Source organism: Copidosoma floridanum, unplaced genomic scaffold, assembly GCF_036245765.1.
Source record: "Copidosoma floridanum isolate Cflo_tuat_1 unplaced genomic scaffold, Cflo_Japanese_pri ptg000013l, whole genome shotgun sequence".
Lineage (NCBI taxonomy): Eukaryota > Metazoa > Arthropoda > Insecta > Hymenoptera > Encyrtidae > Copidosoma > Copidosoma floridanum.
Window position 1 is genome coordinate 31,891,065 of NW_028321890.1, and position 20,603 is coordinate 31,911,667.

At 38.3% G+C, this 20,603-nt stretch overlaps 1 protein-coding gene across 4 annotated transcripts in view; it reads left to right on the forward strand.

Annotated features, from left to right (window-relative positions):
- dsx (transcription factor doublesex) overlaps positions 1-20,603 on the forward strand; it is a 71,929-nt gene that overhangs the window by 23,022 nt on the left and 28,304 nt on the right. For all 4 annotated transcript variants that reach the window (XM_089590890.1, XM_089590892.1, XM_089590891.1 and 1 more), the window contains exons 2-4: positions 8,595-9,143; positions 9,862-10,126; positions 17,013-17,165. In XM_089590890.1, the coding sequence (XP_089447016.1) occupies positions 8,820-9,143; positions 9,862-10,126; positions 17,013-17,165 (742 nt within the window). In that variant the 5' untranslated portion in view covers positions 8,595-8,819. The remainder of the gene's footprint in view (positions 1-8,594; positions 9,144-9,861; positions 10,127-17,012; positions 17,166-20,603) is intronic.

Genomic DNA, 20,603 nt, shown 5'->3' on the forward strand with positions numbered 1-20,603 from the left:
GTCGTTGGTGTGTGTATATGAGCGACGGCGCCGCAAAATTTTATATCCCGCTTGTGCCCCCCGGTCCCTCGCGTCTCTTTGCGGAGGGGCAGGCAGGGGCGAGATGACGAGTGCACCCGGGCGAATTTTATGCGCGAGCCGTCCGAGACGGGAACATGACGAGAGACGGAGAGAAAACGAAGAAGGAACGGCAGACACGTTTATGCGTACGGTCCCGAACACATATAAATATATCGTTTTGCACGCACATGCATACATATATGTATACATATATGTACTTGCGTATACAGAAATGTACGTGCAGACGCGAATAGTCGGATGGCACGATAATCGGCTGTGTACTGTATACCTACTGTGCCGCACTAGACGGTTATACGAGCGAGATTTTCGAGATCCGGTGACGTGGAAACTAAGAAGGAGACGAGACCAAAAGCGATAAAGAGAGAAACGCACAATATAAACGCAAAGGAAGTGCTCTCTCTCTCTTTCACTGCGCTTCTTTCTATCTTTTGCTGTATAATTATGCCGTTGGAACTTGGAATTCAAGAAATGACGCGTTACCTACCGTTTTATGGTTTTCCGTTAAAAATAAAAAATAAAAAATTGTGCTCACTAATTTTCAATCGCGCGTTGGCAACTTGTTTCTATAAATATTTTCCATGTGCCACATCCTCGTTTCCAAGCGTTTCAAAATTTGACGTTCAACTGGGATGCTGTCTCATTAGTTTCGAATGATTCATCCTTCCTATTCTGATTGATGATTAAAAACAATTTTTTTTTTTCAATACTTCCAATCACTTATTTCTTATGATGTGAACTACTGTTGGATTGATATTAATATGACCTGGTCATTGATAATTCGTGAAATTTAACTATAATAACTTTTGTGAGAACAAAAAAATTATCCAATACATTAAAAAAAAAAAAAAAAAAAAAATTGTACAATGTAATTGAACGATCTGAGGATATGTTGATGAAATTTTGTGTACAATTTGAGTGTAAAGACGAAGGTAGGTAATGAAAGAAAACGAGTGCACTTGAATCTTTTGTGGTGCCTTTACAAATGTCCCTTTCGTCGCTTCTATGGATATGCCATTCATGTAAAAAAAAGTATACTTTGTAATTCGTTTGGACCTTTTTCTGCGCTCGAGTTCTCCACATGTAAAAGGGTTGTATACTCAAAAGAAATACGTTACTACGCTGCTCTTTACACTGAATTATACCTTTACAACAACTTAATTAAGGTTACCCAATACATTTAACACTGCATTCAGTGTGAATCCTAAAAGGACATTTTCAAAATCAAGATATTCAAAACGTTACTTAAATTGTCTCTCTTATTGATAAGGTTTTACTATTTTTATTCGTTTGTCTATTAGATTCGAACGAGCTATAAGCTTTACGTAAATATTTTACAGCTATTAGGTAGTAATAATTTCACTGAAAAATATAAAATAATCAAAGTTGAGCAGCACAAATTAAACATTCTTGCACAAGTGTTCTCACCAAAAATACAAAAACAGCCCACTCGTAAGGGGGAAAAAGTCATTATGTCGAAACTATACAGTTTGCCTTCGAAGTGAGAAAAATCCAAGGAAACGTTATTGCATTAACTATAAAATTTCTATCGATACATAAGTACCAATATTTGGTTAAAGACTATAAGCATCATACCATCAACGAAATTTTAACAAAATTCCTATATTCTAGTATCTGCAATGATTCTGCAACATCAATGTGTAAATATCACTTAAAACATTATACACAACTTTCATCACTGTTTGAGTACTAGATTGATTTAACATAATCAGTCATATTCAGGAGTTAAAAATGAACTTGATTACGTATTAAAAATTAAATTAAAAAAAAAAAAAATGTGGTACGAATACCCTCAGTCAGGTTTACATCTCATTCGTATCAAAAGTCCAAGATATACTTAATGTGTCAATGGGTAGGTATTAATTTACATAAAAGGGGTGTATATGTCTGTATGGGTGGTTGCGGTTGAATTTCGAGTCCCGACAATGTATATACGTACGGTAAATTTTTATGTAAGAGTGAGTTTGTCCTATTGATCCAAATGCCCGGTTGTCATTGTTTATAGCTCCTGTAAGATATACGGTGCAGGGAGACAAGAAAACGAGAAGAATACAAGAACGCGAGAATCAAAATTAAGACAAGAGAGCGAGAGAAAGATAAGGAGGGATAGAGTGGGCACACGCAAGAATAGCACGTAATAAAGGAAAACGAATAACGAGAGACAATGGAGAACATTGTTGTAGGGAAGGAGAAAAAAGAAGGACGACAACGAAAAAAAAAAAAAAAGAAGCGCGAGTGAAAGTGCAGCATTAAATAAAAGGACACACATACATCCAAAATGAAAAAAAATGAGAGAGCAAGAACAAGAAAAAAGAGGATAAAAGACAAGGAGCAGTGAGAGAGATACATATGTAACACTGTGTGCAAGCGTGTACATGAGAAATTCTACAAAAAAATGATTCGTTGTTTGGACCGAAAAATAAAATCGGTATGGTTTTTCGTGAGGTTTCTGCAAAACTCAAGAAATCATCGATGTTACACTTTATTGTACAAAAAGCTAAGATATTTTAAAAACTTTACTGTATACATTTTGTAAGTACTTTCTTCTTGTCTTGAAACCAATACTCTGCAGAAAATGAAAAATGACACTAATACGTTGTGTTAAGTTATACCACGATTAAGGTGGCTAAAAACACTCATTCCTTGAACATAGAAAAGGGCAAAAAATTTTTTTTACTGAAGCGATTGTTCTTCTAAAATCTCTAAAATAATAACTACCTTGTTTTTCTAAAGTAAAACTCGGTTCATACGTAGCTACACATAGAGCTTAAGATTTTTTTTTTTCGAAGCAAAGTCCATTAAAAGCTCAAGTACAATTTTCAAGATTTTAGTGTTATCCTTTCTAGACAAAGTTATGGATGATGAAAACGTTATATTTCCAATTGTAAGGATGAAGGTGGATTAATTTAACAAAAATATCCATTTAGTCAATTATTGTGTCAAACCACGTAACCGACAATATTTTTCGTGGATCAATTGCGTTAACCATACTCTGTTCGACCGCGAGTGTACACAGCACGGATGTTAAATACCCACCCTTCTCTTGTTTGGCTCTTCTTCTTCTTCTTCTCTTATTCTTTTTCCCTTGTTCCTTTTTTGGCGCGCTATACGCGCTGCCGTACGTGATATTTTTTTTACTCGTGTCATTAACCTGCTTTGAAACAAAATATTCAATGGCCACGTATACATATCAGTTCACCAGAGAGTAAAAAAACTTACTTGATGATATCGAAACTCACAGCTGAAATCTACTCATTACGGGGTGATATCGACAATCGACACTTTCTTTTCATAAATAATCGCTCAACATCCAAACATACGTGCAGGAAGACTCGAAACAAGCCACCTGACAACGAAACATCGTCTCAAACACCTCAACGCCACTCATGCAGTGACAAATGAAACTCGGAAAATTCTTCACGAGCTTGCCAGTGCGTACCGCAACGAGAGCATACAAACGATTGCATTGAGCTCGATCGAGAGCACGTGCGCGCGGGGCCAAACACTTTACCCAGAGAGCCCGGGACGGTAAACCGGACGGTCACCCCAGCAAAGTTGGTCGCTCTCCGCCACACGTACAACACAACACAATATACCCTGCAGCCGTACACATGTGTACATATCTCGCTCCCACCCGGTCAATCGCGGATCTACTTCGCACCCCCACTTCTTCGGAGCAGTATATATCAAAGCTACACTCGCAGAGCCGGACGAGCGAAAGAGCTAGAGTAGGACCGAGAATAAACCAGGTGAGCAGAGAGAGCACACAATACTCGCACGCGTGTATATATAAGTAAGTGTGTCCTGCACTGCATCGGGTGTCTGTATGTATATATATATATATGGGGGCGACGGCGACAAGGAGGAGCGAGGAGGAGAGCCACCACCAGCGGCAGCGTGCTGCACTTGCGGTCGGCCAAGCAGCGGCACCGATGACGACAGACGACTTAGTGAGTTGCCGACTGCACAGTGGTGAGCTTCGCGCGCTCCCTATATATACATGCAGATACACTACTGCTAGCTCGGACCCTCTCGGCATCGCGGTATCCACCCCTACTTTTTTACCAACCCCCGCGACTCGGTACCCGGTTTTACCTTCCACGGGGTGAAATTTTGCAAGTGGCGCCAGCCGATTTCTAGCTTACGTGGGTGAGAAATCGGCAGAGCAACCACAGTGCGAATCGGCAATATAAAAACGAGGGAGGGAGAGACTGCAAGGGCAATATACACACCGCGGAGGCGAGCAGTGCGTGCAGAGGCCGGCCGGCGTTGATTCGCGGACCGATCGGGCCGTAAAATCGGCGTGACGATCACTACACGACAGCCCGACCGTGTCGCACAACGTTCGTTTACCAGTGGATGACGCGTCTACAACCATTGAGATTATTCTGGTGCATATATTATAAATGGGTGTATATTCGCGTGCGTGTGAATGATATTCTGGTGCAGTGCCGATCGAAAGAGTAAGAGACGACATTGCCGGTGTGTTGTTTTTGTTGCTGTCTCTGTTATCTCGCGGTGCATCTCGTCTCGCTGCGGGAGAAGGAAGAGGCGCAGAGGACGAACCAGTGCAGCGGCGTTTCGCTTTTTGTTCCTCTCGTTGTTTCTTGATTGGCCGCTTTTGCATCCGCGCCGAGGATCGCTCGACTTGGTAAGCTGCGAGTCTCTCTCTTTTTTTTTTTTCCTCCTTCTTGCGCGTACTAGTTACGATTATGTGCGTTAAGAACGCGTTGGTATACATATAGGTACGTGGATCGCGGGAGTTTTTAATTTCTTCCCAGCAAGGCGTATCGGTACGAGGAGACGTGACGAGATAGCGATACTGACGCGCGTGTTCACGGTGCAACAGATAACGATCGCTCGATGGGGCGGTCTTCCAGCGTTTGATCCGCGAGGATTGTTCTCGGCAACCCCTCCACGTGTTTTTTTGCCCATGTGCCCTTTCCATTGTCGCGTTTGCACGTGTTGTTGTGAGTCGAGCAAATGTTTTATAGTTGGCGAATCCACTGATGGACATATATATTTTGCCGATCTCGATACCCCCACGTGATTCGCATGCACAGCTTGCTTTGGAGTTTCAATGTCTAAGAACTTTTGGGGGTGTTTTTTGACACATAAATACCATCGACATCAGAGATCTGCCGGTCTGACAATGCTCTATCCAAACCATTCACGTCCAAGGAAACAAAAACTCGTTTGGGTTGGTAATTTTTTTTTGATTCGATTTTTCTTCTTATTATTTCCCCGCATTGATTAATTTTAAACGCATTGCCTTGTGTCGGTGCACGCGACAAAATAATTGCCTCCATCCATCTCCGACAAGTATCGTCAGCTACGTTCCAATTTTTTTTTTTTTTTTTTTTTTTTCCCCTATTGAATTTAACGAGTACGTATCGTGAAATAATTTCCAGCAAAAGAGAGCTCCGACACTGCCAGCTCAAATTGAACGATCTTATCGTCACGAGAAGGAGATAATAGTACACGAGTACAATCGTACAAAACTGTATCATCGTGTATTACACGCGTATTCATAGGTAACGCAGGCAGTGCCTATAATGTTTTCCCGGAACTGGCTTTTCCCCGATTCTGCTACTTGTTACAATGTAAGCATCGATATACCTGGAAATGGAGGAAACAAAAGTACAGGTGTACTTGCAACGAGCATGTCGATTTATCTTTGTTACAATTAAAATCGTGAAAAAAAAAAAAAAAAGATTATCAATCAAAGCAAGTATCTTGGACGACGATTTCAGTAATTGCGTAATTGGAGTTAGCCTCGAGTTGCAGAAAAAAAAGGAAAAAAAATGACGAGTACACTCGTTTTACAATGTCAAGTTCGCAAGAGTCAGCCGAGAGTCGTGCGTTTCTATTCCTCGTACCGAGTCGTCGCAACGCTAAATTAAACCCGACCGCGCACAGAGAGAGAGAGAGAGAGCTTCTCGAGTCTAATAGCCGAGGAGAGGCATCGTCGCCGTGTGTTTGATTGTAAGATCCGCGATCGGCGCACACACTTGCGCTTAGTCCATCGAAAGCTCTCGCACATGCGTGTACAGCTTGGAAAGAGCGACTTCGTTATCGTTAGTTATTATCATCGTTCCGTGACGGCTGGCTTGAAACTGCTCGGTTGGCTGCAGAGGAGACGGCAGATCATCGGTGCTCTGGATTCCGCTCGGAGATCATTCTGACCTCGTGACTCAAATATTGCGCAATGCCATAGTGCTGCGACATTGTTTGCGTGCGAGTGACAGAAATTCTATTTATTACATGGTACATTACCAATGAAAGGCGATGCCGGTTAATATTTTATACTCGTACGGGTTGGCCTGTCTATGCTACTTTTCACGTTTCAATTTAAAGTACAATAAGTTGCAGTTCACATTAGTTTACACATCTCAGTGATAATGTCAATGCATCGTTCAGTATTAGAGAAATTAATTTTTCACATTAATGGGAAACCATACAAACAATTATTAAACAATTGGATTAAATGGATTTAAATACCAATTCAAAAGTAAAACAATTAATACTTTGCTCCCAATCATTAGTTAATCACTATTGAACGCTAAGATCTCAATTACGAGCAGACAATCTTTCCAATCTTATCGCTAATAAAAGTAATAAAGAATATGATAAACTTTTGTTGGGGATAAGTAAGTGATTAAATGGAGAAAAAGCTTTTATTCCATTCAATGTAACAACAACTGTATTGAAAATAATTACTATAATAATTTTTTTAAGTCTAATGATGATGAGAAAACAATCGTCTCAAGTTCCACAACAAACAATATTAGTTCTTACGAATACTATTGAAAGAATAAAAAAATCTTTCAAGTTCCTTTAAATTACGAATAAAAGTGGTATGACTCATAAATGTTTATGTTTTATCTCTCATCAACTAACGATAAGACATGAAAGCCAAAATTTCGTACCTCCTCCAGTGATAACGTAAAAAGTTATTTTGAAGAGAGGAGGTAATAACCTTATAACACTGATATATATTAAAGTATCTTAACAGCACGTGCCACAATAAAAAACATTGACCTCGAGAGATAATGGACAATTGAAAATCATACCTATTGCGTAAAAAATATCAGAAGTAATGACAACACACTACACTTGAATACACATACAGTTGATTGGTCGAATTTTTAAAGCTTGTTTGATGTTTGTAAAAAAACTACTTGCAAAGCAAATGACACATGTGATTAAAAATGTATTTATTCTAGTGGTTGTGCAATTTTGCAATTGTGAAATTCCAAAGATGTTTGTAAAGGAAATAATTATTACGATGCACTCCTTTTTTTCTTCTTATTCATAACGTCCAAGTATTTACCACATGGCCAATGAAAAAGGTTTCATTAAAAGATAATTAAAAAAAAAAAATATTACCCAAAGTACTTGTTTTTTTTTTCATTATTTTTGTTGTCAATATTCGATTACATAAAACAACTTCATTGCATCAAAATTGCAATACATAGTAAATGAAAATATATCAGGCTTTCCGAAGAATTCCCGTATTCGTCGATTCTTTTTTTTATAAAAATAAAGTCTACTTCTACGCACAGACGTTTAATTCTTATTGATATAAATTTTATTGTGAATAAAAAATATTATTGTTATATATAAACTTTTCCGAATAAGCATAGTGGCAGAACACAAACTAATACATTCTCATGAAGAAGGAAACAGAAACCAGTGGAACCATTGATATTTCGGTAGAATTACTCAGATTATTGAACGTAATTAGAATCACCAATTATTTGATTGATACTTAAAATACCTGTATACCCATACACCTGCGCCGAAAGAGCCACATGCAAAAAGAGCAGAGGGTGGTGAGTGATTGCGCGTTAGAAAAGGGCGCCCGTTCCAGATTTAAACTATCGACTGCGGTGCGACGATCGATTTCTCTTACTTAGTAATGAAACGGAATGGAATTGTGGAGCAATAAAATCACGAACGGGTATCTATCGCTTCCTACTTATCGGTCGGGCGCTGCATTGTATCGCACACGTATTAACACATCCATTCATCATAATATGATACGGGTATAGTTTTGTCGCATAATTTGTATCGATAATGTCCTATGGGGATGGGTTTTTTACAGTATCGCCATCTGTACATTATTCATGCAGGGCATAAAAAAGAGACACGATAATTACGTTACTTCTTTTCGATATTTCGTTGCCATCCTCTCTACTGCCCGAGAAAACGGTAATTAACAAATGAGTGCCATAATTCTGGTAAAGAGATATTTTTATCACATTTCAGGGGTTTCATCTGGGCACTAAAAATTGTCAAAAAGTACAAAAGTTTCCGGTATATAAGATACACATTATAAAGTAATGCATTGATTCTCATTTTACCTCAAGTACTGGTTCATAATTTTAAATGAAATCTTATTTCAAGCACTTGTCGATTCCTTAGCTTTGGATGAGATTAAACTTTAAAATACCCTACAAAATTGTAACGTCAACAAATAATTTTTGTTTCAGCAATCACATCGAAGGACTCTCTTCCATCGATAATCTGTTAGCTTACTTACACGACTTTGCTGTCGGCATGGCAGCGTTGGCACGAGCACACTCGATACTCCACAAACGTGACCGAGCCCAGGGTGTCTAGGTAACCCTCGCATCTCAAAGGTAGAGAGGAGGAGTAAAAAAAAGGGAAAGACTCGCGAGGTAGGAAAAATTTAGATAGAAACTGCAACTGTGGCAATGGCAGAGTGGGCGCAGCGAGGTAGACCAGCCGTGCCCAGCGACAACAACAGCAACGACGGCTACAACAACCCGGCGGTGTTCTACGACGAGCTGGACTCGAGCGACAACGAGTCGATAGGCGATGGCAAGCAAAAGTCAAAGAAGCGCGTCCCCAAGTGCGCTCGGTGTAAGAATCACGGGATACCGGCCAAAGTCAAGGACCACAAGGACGTGTGTCCGCAGCGGTTCTGTCTCTGCAACAAGTGCATCGCCACGTCGGTGCGGCAGCGCGAGATGAAGAAACAAACCGCCATCAGAAGGAAGTTGGTGCGGTACAAAAAGGTACGAGCGAGTAGTTGGCACATTGATTTTTCATTAGCTCCCTGTCAATTTTCGGCAGAAGGATTTTTTTTCTCTCGTTATTTTCGTTAAATCGCGTTTCCTCTATTCGTGGGTTTCTTCCAGTTTTTAAATTTGGATTGACATAATGGCGATTGAAAATTAAAAAAAAGGCCGATATTGACTCGTCCAAGTGTTTGTTGGTGATATTTTTCGTTACGAATACCATATAAATACCATAGCGTGCAAATGATGAATTTCCGATTCCGCAAATAAATTTTACTTTATTTCGCGTCGCCTGGCGTCACGCGTATCGTGATAATGATCGGGGTCTCTTGTTTTAAAAATAATTTTCCAGCGGAAAAAACCAACCGACAATATTGCGAGCTCGAGATATGGATAGCAAAAAAATACACTATCCGTGCGGAACTTGATCGCACGTTTCTTTGTTCGTTTATTCCTGTAATCGATTTCAACTTTGTATCATCGCATGCGGTAAACTCCCATCTATACGTAACATCGCGCAATTCACACAACAATTTAACAACGCCGGGAAAAGTGCTATTTTCGTTCATCAAATATTTAAAATGCAAATCGATACTTGTCCCCCCACACTCGAGTGCATTCAAGTATATCATATTCTTTCAACTCGCACATCATGAAATATGGTACATTATTTTCGGAGCGTTTCATTGGTTTTCTTCTTCTCGTAACCGCGCAGCTGACGGAAAAGCAAAAGAAGATCAGCGAACTGAAGAAACTGCCGATGCCGAGGCTGAACGTGAGCGACGAAGTCATCCCCGCCGAGTTACCTCCAAGCAACAATCCCAGCCACATGGCGAACAACAAGTCGAGTACCAGCAACGCCGTCGTCGAGCAGCCCCTGGCCAACGCTCCTGTGGCCCAAAATTCGTCCCCTATGGTGCTCAATTTGTCCGCGCCGGAACCCGAGGACACCCTCAAGACGAATATCAACGAGTGCAATCGTATGTCAATCAATGTTTTGCTAGATATACGCATAATTTATGTAAAGTGTGCTTGTGCTGTTTTTTCGCTGGTCAAAGGCAAAATACCCAGTATCTGGCATTAGTTTAGTTTTTTGAAAAAAATACATTGTTAAAATACATTTTTTTCCCATTATTCACATATTTTTGTGATTTTTTAATTAGACCTCGATGTTGTTAAATATTTTGGATTTATTATGTCACCAATTTGAAACATCTTAGTTTTGGTCCGCAACGCGGCTCGGATGAATAATGTTTAATTCTGAGTATTGAAAAAATATCAAAAAATTTTAGCAAAAAACATTTACAAAAAAAGATTTGGGCTATTTCGATTTTATGACACGTTAGTTTCCGAATCGAGAACACTTTGTGTTATTTTTATCGCTGTTTGGAATAATATGCCACTTTTAGATCCTCTGGTACTGGGTACTTGACCTCTGCAGTGAGTTGTATCGAGTTGCAACATTTTTTAACATCCCAAGTATTTTTTTTCTACTCGGCAACACCGATTTTTCAAATCGCGCTCTAATCCTCCTGTTAACGATACGTCGATCCAAAAGTCAAGTAGAGCAACGGTTACTTGGCACAATAGTGCTTTTACGGAGCTTTTGCGAGCATATTTTTCAAAGGCAGTTAATTCATACGGCGGAAATCGTTGAATGAAACACAGGCAGACGAAACGAGACAGACCACCCTGGCGGAGCGCTTCTCTCGCGATACAAAGCTCCGTATTCTTGAGTTTCTCGGGGAAATCATAACCGAGACAGTTAACGACCGACACTCGAGCGAGAGCTGTATAAGTTATAAGTACATAACGAAGTAACGCAAGAGCTCATGAATGATTTACTGTCCCTGTTCGCGGTATCGATACCATTTTGTCCCCGTTGCCGATGCGCGCACTGCATATTTTTCACATCCTTTTTTTTTTTTTTTTTCGCCAATGACCAATAAGTTTTCCCATACGATGACTCACGAAGGAAAACAGTCGCGCTCGGTGCGAACAATAAGACTCTGTACTCGGTTCACTCGGTTGTTAAACCAAGTTTAAGATGAAAGCTAACTACTTAATCATAAATATACTGTATGTCTCCGCGGATCGGACGCGCCCAACGAAGATCGAGGAGAAAACGTTACGATCTCCGCGTAACCGATCGTTTGGTTCTTCCATTCGCGCGTATAGCTGTAACGTACAAAGGGCCCACAGTACATAGTCGCGAGAGTATAACATACACAGTGTGTACGGCTCATGCATATACATATGCTCGGATAAATAATATGGGTGCACAACAGAATTTCAGGCAGCACATAAGGCTGTATATATACGGCGCTCTTTCACTTGGCAGTACATACATACATACGAGCAAATGCTTAACCCGGGCTTTTACGAGCGCGCGCTATTGGCCGGCCGGCCATTCGAAGCCGGCTAATATAATACGGACTTACGGAGCCAAAACCTAGAAGCTGCTCTCTTTGTGCCCCCTGTCCGGCTCTCTTTTCTCTCCGGGCGCGTCTCACGGCTCTTTCCGCTCTCTCTCTCTCTCTCTCGGTCTTGGTTTTACGAGCGGTCTCGTTTGAAAAAGTCGACTCTTTGCTTGGTTCCCTCGCTCGCCCCGAAACTCGTCGGTGAGTGTGACTATTTTCAATACGAGAATTAGACGTTTTGCCGGCGTGTCACGATTTCGACTTGGTTAGGAGATACTCGTACCGTCTGATTAAAATTGCCGATCTCCAATAACTATACTTTGGCCATTTGTTGCTTACGGGCTTGTGTTTTCATGATTCGGCATTTGAGGTGACGATTCTTTTTGGGTTTCCGATTCTATTCGAAGCAAGTCCTAACTGCCTAAACAGATCGTAAATGTTTCTTTGCACGCATACGAGTATTATATGTCTTCTTGGTTTTGGGAAGGGAAAAATGATTCCTAATCCTCGTTGCGTTCACCACTACCATTTACTTGCCACAGAATCGTCGTAGCAGTGCAAAGGAGAAAAAAAAATTGTAGTCCCGTGCTTTTACGACGTCTAAGATTTTGTTGCGTCCCCGAGTGCGACGTGTTGCTCACAATACTTTGAACACATGAGCGTTCCAAAGTCGCACGGCAACGCTGCGCTGGGGTGATTTTTTACGACTTTCTTGGGCCCCGGGGCTGTGACATTCTTTGAAGGGTCGCGCTTCACGTTAAGTGATCGGCGCGACTTTTACTCGAGGATTCAATTTCGTTTTGGTTAAGGAAAAAAATATTTCCCTTTTTTTTTCACTTCCATACAATTTATGCCGGACTATTGAGTGTCCCAAATTGTGTGTATTTATATACTTGATGGCTCGTGTTCACAGTTCGAAACAAGGATTTCGTTGTACTCCAAATATCTAATCGTATGACTGTTTAGTAAAAAACAACAATTGTTAGAACAACTTTGATGGTCTCATTTCAATCGTAAGTTTCTTTATGACGAGGTACTTTGGAGTTTAACGTTACTGAAATTCCAAAACTTTTCGCGTTCTCTGCTAAACACGTGTTCTGTGTGTAGTCATAATTTTCAGCTCAATCTGACTCTTTATATATTTTTAGAATTGATGTTTTGTCTCTTATTTCATTAAGTTTGTATTAATAACTCTACTTTTTAGCTGTGTAATGATGTAACCAACAATAAATTTTTTTTTTGTAATTCTATTTGGTGATTAAAGCCTTTTGAACTAAATTGTAATTGATACCTTACTACCACCGTCATTACATGTACATAGTACCTAGAATCTGCAATCGATTATTAAATTTAATTTCTTATTGTAATTGTAATCGTGGAACGATTTTTCATTTCTGCCCTTTGGTACAGGGAATTCAAATATCCAAAAAGCTACAGAACATCATTTCAAGTATACTGAATCCGTTACCAACACTTTTCACTCTTTGTGTGTTAATCGTTTGATAAACAAACTGTTAAATTTAGTAGAGCTGGTAAAATGGTTAATGAAATATCCTTTTTATTTTTGGAACGCTTATCAGTATTGTGCTATAACGCATTTTATTGCAAAATATAAAATTTTAACCGCACTCTTTCGACGTAATGTATCAACTTGGATTTACTGTGAATTACCTCAATTGAAAGTTTAAAAAAGGTGCTATCTCGACTTTGAACTGAATAAAGGTACTGAGACGTGCATTCTCCTAATGAGATAATGTCTACCTATAGTATGGACACTGGTAGCGATTAAGCCAAAAATATCTAAATAGCATGTTAAATTTGAGCTTCCTGTGACCAACAATTTTTGACGGGCACGCAAAATACACGATAATAAAATGTTTCGGCTATAAATTTCCCAAAACAAAGGATCATTAAGAGTAAATGAGAGCGCGCGAGAGTGCGAGTTAAAAACATCAAAGCTTGCCAAAATACATTTGTCATGCGTCTCTCGTCGTTTCCCCATATTATAGTCGCCCTGTCCAAGAGTGAAACATCACTATACCCAGCAGCAGCAGCACAAAAGCTTTGTCATCGAAACAGCTATGCGCGGTATTCAAGAGTTTCAATTTCGCGCGACAACAGTATCGTATCCTACAAAGCAAATCCGCGACCCTTTCGCGCTCGCACACTCCACTCGAGGGGCGACCGGGGGTGGGAGGATCGACCTGCAGCTCGTCCAGTACTCTCATAATCTTCCTCTTGCTGTCCATTGTCATTTCCAAGTGAATACAGTACTACTGGATGACCTCATGAAACGCAACGCGTATACCCCGAACACGCGATGTCGACAAGGATGGGTATACTTTCGCGCTCCGCAGGACACTGGAAAATCACTCACATTGGGCGCAGTATCCGATATTCAGCTCTAGTTCGGGTTACTTTTTTTTGTTTTGTTTTGTTTTGCTTTGAAAAATGTTTTCCTCGAAAAATTTCCTCCTCGCGTTTCTGTCCTCCCACAAATGCCATCCAGAGGGAGGAAAAAAAAAATGTTCAAAAGAAAAACTCGCTCGAGTATAGATCGAGCGCGACATTTTCGCGAACTCGAGTACACGGCCCAGCAATCACAAAAGTATTTCGCGTGTGTGCGCATCTTGTTTACACAAGCGTACATTTCGCTACTTCCGTTCGTTCGATCGCGCGAGCTTCCAAGAAATCGTATCGGGGCGATAATAATTTCGTAGTCACAATATTACGTGCCTCGGTACACGTATACAAGCGCGGTGCATGCGAGCGTGATGTTTATACGGAGTCCAGGCCAGGCCGCCCACCTTGGGCGTGTGGGTACGTGTTTTCACGTACGAGACACTCTGATAAAAGCTCCGCTGTGTTTGCTCATTCGCCACCGATCCGATTACAATTTACGTTAACACAGGAAAGCTTTATTGTGCGATACCGAGTCACGTAGCTCTTAATGATTAAGTACGCGCACAGATGATAATTTTATCAATTGTAAGCTGATACTTTGAGAAATGAAGTTGACACGATACTTTTACGCATGTCTAAGTGTATATATGTAAAATATGTGATTCATAACAGATGTCTGGAGAGACATTTTTTTTTTCTTTAACTGCACACACGTACTTTGAACTTTGCTGTGATTAATATTATTGTTTCATTAGGTATTTATATTTTGAATGAAATTTATATGATGCTTAAGGTTTATGCTTATTATAAGAGGGATATTTTAAAACATAAATGAGGGTCTGAAAATTGTGACCAAATAATTTACACGATAACGTAAAAAATTAAGTATTTTACAAAAAAAAGTATAAAATTTCAGTCAAATGACTATATAGGGTAGAAAACAGGGATAATAATGTATTTCGTGACTAATAGTCTGGAAAAAAGAACAATCGGTATACAAAGCGATCCCTCACCACGTATTCTATATAAATATAGCTTACCCAAAAGATTTTAAAGCAGCAGTATAGTAGTAGTTGTAAGGTAGCAATCATTAGAGGGTCAATTATACATACCACAAAAGAAATTATATTTGCTCTAGCAGTAATCATCGACATATGCATATGAGCGTGTTCTTTTGTGTCGAAACAGATGGAAACGTTTGTCTAGAAGGAACACGTGAGGTGACGTTGCTTTCAGAAAATGAAGAAATTACAAAGATGCTTTTTACTACCTTTACTAAAAAAATTTACATCATGGACATCTAATCTGCAGGTAAAAAAAAATGCCGATGCTCTTCACGAAACCTTTCGTTGTATGTTACTCACGCGACATCTCGCTTCTCTTTCTTTCTTTACTTTTTCTTTTTCTTCCTCACGTTTCCTTCATCACCCCCATAATTTGCTACATTTTATTGTTCGTGCTTCAAGGTATCTCGTGAGTTGCAAAGAACAAACATTCGCAGTGCCCAAATAATACCTCTGTTCATTGGGGGAAAAAATATACCTTACAAAAAAATTTGTGTCAACTATACCTTAGCAGCTTAAACACAAACCATAAATAACAAAGATTTTTAATACGATAATCTTTGTGATTTAATCACCTAATGCCTCGAAGAAAAAGTGTGAGGGAAACTTTGTCCTCATATTTATCCACATCGTTTACAATGTCGTCTTACCCCATCCACGCGGCTCTTTCTACCCTATACTTACACTTTTTCCAACTTTCTATTCATTCCCGCTACCTGTTAAAATACATCTTTACACGATTATTTCCTTCACTTTTTCCCTCGAACCCCACAGGTACTTTCCCAACCCCCCAACTTTCACCCTGTGGCTGGCTTACACACACGTATGAGTGTATAAAAAATTTGCCCAAGTCACCTGTTCAACAAAAAAAAAGTCAATTGGATTCTTTACAACGTAGAGCGTAACACTGTGAACACGCGCAGGCGCTCACACACACACACATTTTTATAATACACGCGTTTGGAGCACGAGAAGTCCCCACCCTCCCATACCCTGTTTCTCTTTCTTTCTTTCTTCTTTCTACATCACACGCCTTTCTTCGCTCGTTTTCCTTCGCGTTATGCGTTCGGTCGCTGCTGTGGTAATACAACTGGTAGCCATTTATATTTTAAAAAGCGTTCTCCAGAGCTTGGGAAGTAGGCGGTCGCTAGAGAGAATGGCTTCGATGCCATTGGCTCTCGTACCCCGACTCCCGCTCTCTCGTGCTGTACGTATATATACACATATCATCTATATATACGTATGCTCATTTGCGAGCACAGGTACACGTTATAAAGATATACACAAACTTGCGATTGTTGAGTAGTTCCTATTGTTTCTAGATGAACTATTATTGTCTATCATTATAGTCTAGGAATTTAAACAGACAAAATACTTGTTTTTCTTATTGTTATGTCGTCAAAACAATTACCTAGATTACGCAGAAACTACTGTTGTTGCCAAATTTTCAATGATAAATTTTCTTTTTTTTGCTAAGTTATTGGACTTTTTATTTTTTAAAACTCATTTTACTCGTAAGTAGATGTTCATCCATGTGGGACTCATTGTATGTAATGGGTCATTTGAAACAAATGTATTCCGAAATCTGAAAAAAATTTTAACGACAAAAAGTATTGGAAACTACGATATTTTTTTTTTATTCCTAGATCAAATAAAGTGGGAGTTTATCTATAAGATGAAGAATAAGCGAGTCAAATATATGTGTTACTCTTGTTCCCTCAGCTCACTTTAGTTACTTTTTTAACAGATAGTATTACGGGATCATTAAATCATGTACAAAAATGTTAACAATAAACCATATTTCTAGAGAATGCGATGAATAGTCTACGATATACTTACTTATATTATTTCGGGATTAGACAATCGGATTGTATAAATGTAATACAAAGATGTTGCAACGACTGCTGATGAATGTTGTTTTACACTTGCAAAATCTAGTGGTGAAAAATAAATAAAAAACAATTGAAAAACTTTTTTAGTTACAGAAACGGAACAAACGGAAATTTTATTAGGATTCAGTTCACGGCTGATGAAACGATTTGGATACTCCTCAGAAGCATTGTCCTTGATTTACGTGATTTTGAAGGATACCAAGAAGGACGTCGAACTGGCAATGAAGCGTATAATCGAAGGTAATTATTATTTTTATCTTTATTCGTTCTTTAATTAATTTGAACTTTTGACTTGCAACATTTTATTAAATACCATTTTCATAGATGTGATAGATTTTCCGAATTTTCAATCAATATATATTTTGATATTAGTCAAAACTTCAAATTAACCCAATCAACATGTTTAGTGAATTTTACTTAAAATCTTTATGCTTTTATTTTAAAAAAAGATGTCACGTCCGGAAGCTTATTACCACGCCAAAAGATACTCAATTATTTAATTTTAAATTTCATTAAAGTAATTTTTTGAGCTTGACTCTAAATTTTTCTTTCAATTTATTAAAAATGTCTGTGATGATATAGTACCTGAATTATAAAATACATTTATTACATTTTTCAACTATTAAAGTTATTTTTTTACTTGAGAAATTGAAATATGTATCAGCGAATCGAAGATTATAAAAAAAAACATTGCTCATACAACTTCATAGTTACAAATGTATTACTTTTTAATTGTTTCGTGTCCATGATTGAATGGTAATACTTAAATTTTTAAATAAAAACGAAAACCATACTTTGGAACGGTATGAAACTGTCGTCCAGAAGATTGTTTTTGATTCATCATCAACTGAAGATTAAATGATAAATTATCTTCGAAATCTGCAAAGTATTAAAGCATCTCTGAAGATTATTGGCACTGTAATGAAAAACATGGAAAATTCTCAAACAAAATCTCATAGACCAGAGAGAAACAATGTTGAAAAATTCGTCGCTGTGTTTGTAAATATAAAAATTAATAACCATAACGGCACCAGCTGCGTTTGCAGAACGGTAGAAAGTTCCTACATGACGAAATTAATTACAACAAAAGTAATGATACCTGCAAAAGGACCTTTATTTTAGGATTCCACTGAAAAATTGTGACAGTAAAAAATGACTTTTACCAATAATTATAGCATTGGCTAATTTTTAGAAAGACTTTTTATACTATAAAATACATTTATAAAATAAAGTAATAGTTCATTGGCATAATTATTGATACTTATAACATTCGGTTTTCTATGAAATATAAAAATAAATTATATTAAAACAATTATTCACTTAAGTACTCATTCTTCTTTTTAATTTCTCGATGTTATTTTCTCTCTCTCTCTCTCTTGGTAGAGAATTTTTTTTAAAAGAGATAAAAAAATATAATGGAAAAATAAAGAAAAAATGTGGGGAAGGGTGGTTCATCGAAAGATAAGTAATGATAGTGTATCCGAGAGAAGCAAGAACCGGTTCTGTTTTTTGTTACCAAGGGATATTAGGTTGTATACTCAAGATGGGGGAAACAGCCAAGCAAAATTGCCGGGATGATACGTAATTTGTCAAGTAGCCACCTTCGCTGACTACCGTTCTTCCCTCCCCTTATAATCAATTTATATCTTGTTTCGTAGTAACACTTGTCATCGCTAAACTGTTAGCTTCTTTCCCTTGTATTAAGGTGATTTTAATTTATTATGAACAAACACTTAAAAATGTATAAATATATTAGGTTTTTTAATTTATACTAATGTTAGGACTTGAGAAAATATAAGTATAAACTATATTATATACAAGATAAAAAAGAAGTACCTCCAACTGTTCTCGCATTTCGGTTTACTCCCGCCGTTCATCAATAACGTTAAAATACATCCTGACAGCACACATCCTATAAGTATTTGCCTATGTGAACGAAAGTTGGCGCTGTAAGTTTTATTACTAAGTACATGTAGTTGTCACAAATGTATTTCTCCATCAGTTGTTTACTAGGAAAACTGTATCTATTTATTCACTCAATGACACATAAGATATACCCTTTTTACAGACTATAATATATGTGTAACGTTTCTTACTTTACTTTTATTTTGAAAGACGTAGAATACGAGTACATAGAGTCGTGTTATTACTTTCCTATAACATCTTTATTAACTTTGACTACATTTGTGAATGATATCTTATTATGGAACATTTTATTACTTCTTTAAATGCGTATACATATTAGGTATCGTTGTATTATCTAAAATTCTCTATTCGTGCACTTTTCTCATGAAACCAGATTACTTCAAATCAATTGATATAACATTACGTGCAGTCTAAATTCATTATAAAAGCACTTTGTACAAATCATGCAACAAATGTAGTAATTTAAATGTATAGTCTGCAAACAAAAGTTAATCATACTTGGGTGGAGAATAACTTATTGAAATGGTCAGAAAGTTATGTATAAATAATGCAACATTATCGAGAAGTTCTCTTGTAAGTTTGATGATTTGCCAACGATTTTCATTTAAACAATTAAAAAATCAAACTTTTCAAGGTGATTTTTAACAGTTACGAAACGGATGCGTCATTCTCTAATAATTTTATAAATATATGTATAGAAAAAAAAAAAAATTAAATTCCAGAGAAGCTTGCAACACGTACAATCTACTTTTCTTTTTCTCGCTTTCTTAAAAAATGTATCGAACAGTCACGAGTAAGAAAGTACTTTTCTGCCAGCCAAAGCTATACGCACAAGGCATTACACCAGCGTCGTAGCAAAAGCACACACATACTACACATGTATAATAAATAATGCAACGCGATAGCACTGCACAGGCGTCAAGTGTATACGTATAGGTACAAAGAGAGCAGCGCAGTAAATATAATATATGTACAACTGAACATGAGTGTTGCGGCGATAAGAGCACAGTATGCCTTACTCGCGTTCGAGTCAAATAAGTTTTCTAAACCATCGAGCCTTAAAACCACGGCATTTTCAACTCGTACAGCTATTTTACACACGGCTTGGGACCCACGTGCGAGTTTTCCTTCATTTTTGTTTGTCGATCATCTTCCTTCTATTCTGCACGCACTCGCTGATTGCAGTATAACTTGCTCGCTGCACTCACACTTGTATACTATATACTTAATACCTCTATACGTAACGGACTTACACGCGCGTCTACGTACAGTATATGAATCATTTGTTACAATGTAGAGCGCTGGCGTGGGCTATCGTACATACATTGGTACAATAGACCACTACACATACGTGTAATTCTTTTTCTCTAGTGTCGCTCGATGCCATGCCATGTACAATACACACACACACACACACACTTACATTTGTTGCACTTGCGAGCTACGTTGCCCAGTCTGTATCTTATCGATTTCCTTGAATTTCCCCGAACGATTTTAACCTACCCGCCGCGGGTGTGTGCTTGCAGTATACCGTCCACCTGCAAAAATTATGAGGCTCGTGCTTGTGCGTCGTATAAGTGACACACATGCGCGCGTGCACGTGCCGTTTCCGCTTACCCGTAAACCAAACAATTGAGGAAAATTCAACATTTTAGCGAGCCACGCGTGCGACTGGCACTCATTTATTCCTTTGTCTCGGCTCTCCCTCCTCCTCCCTTCTAGACCCGTGAAAAGAAAAAAAAAAAAGCCTCT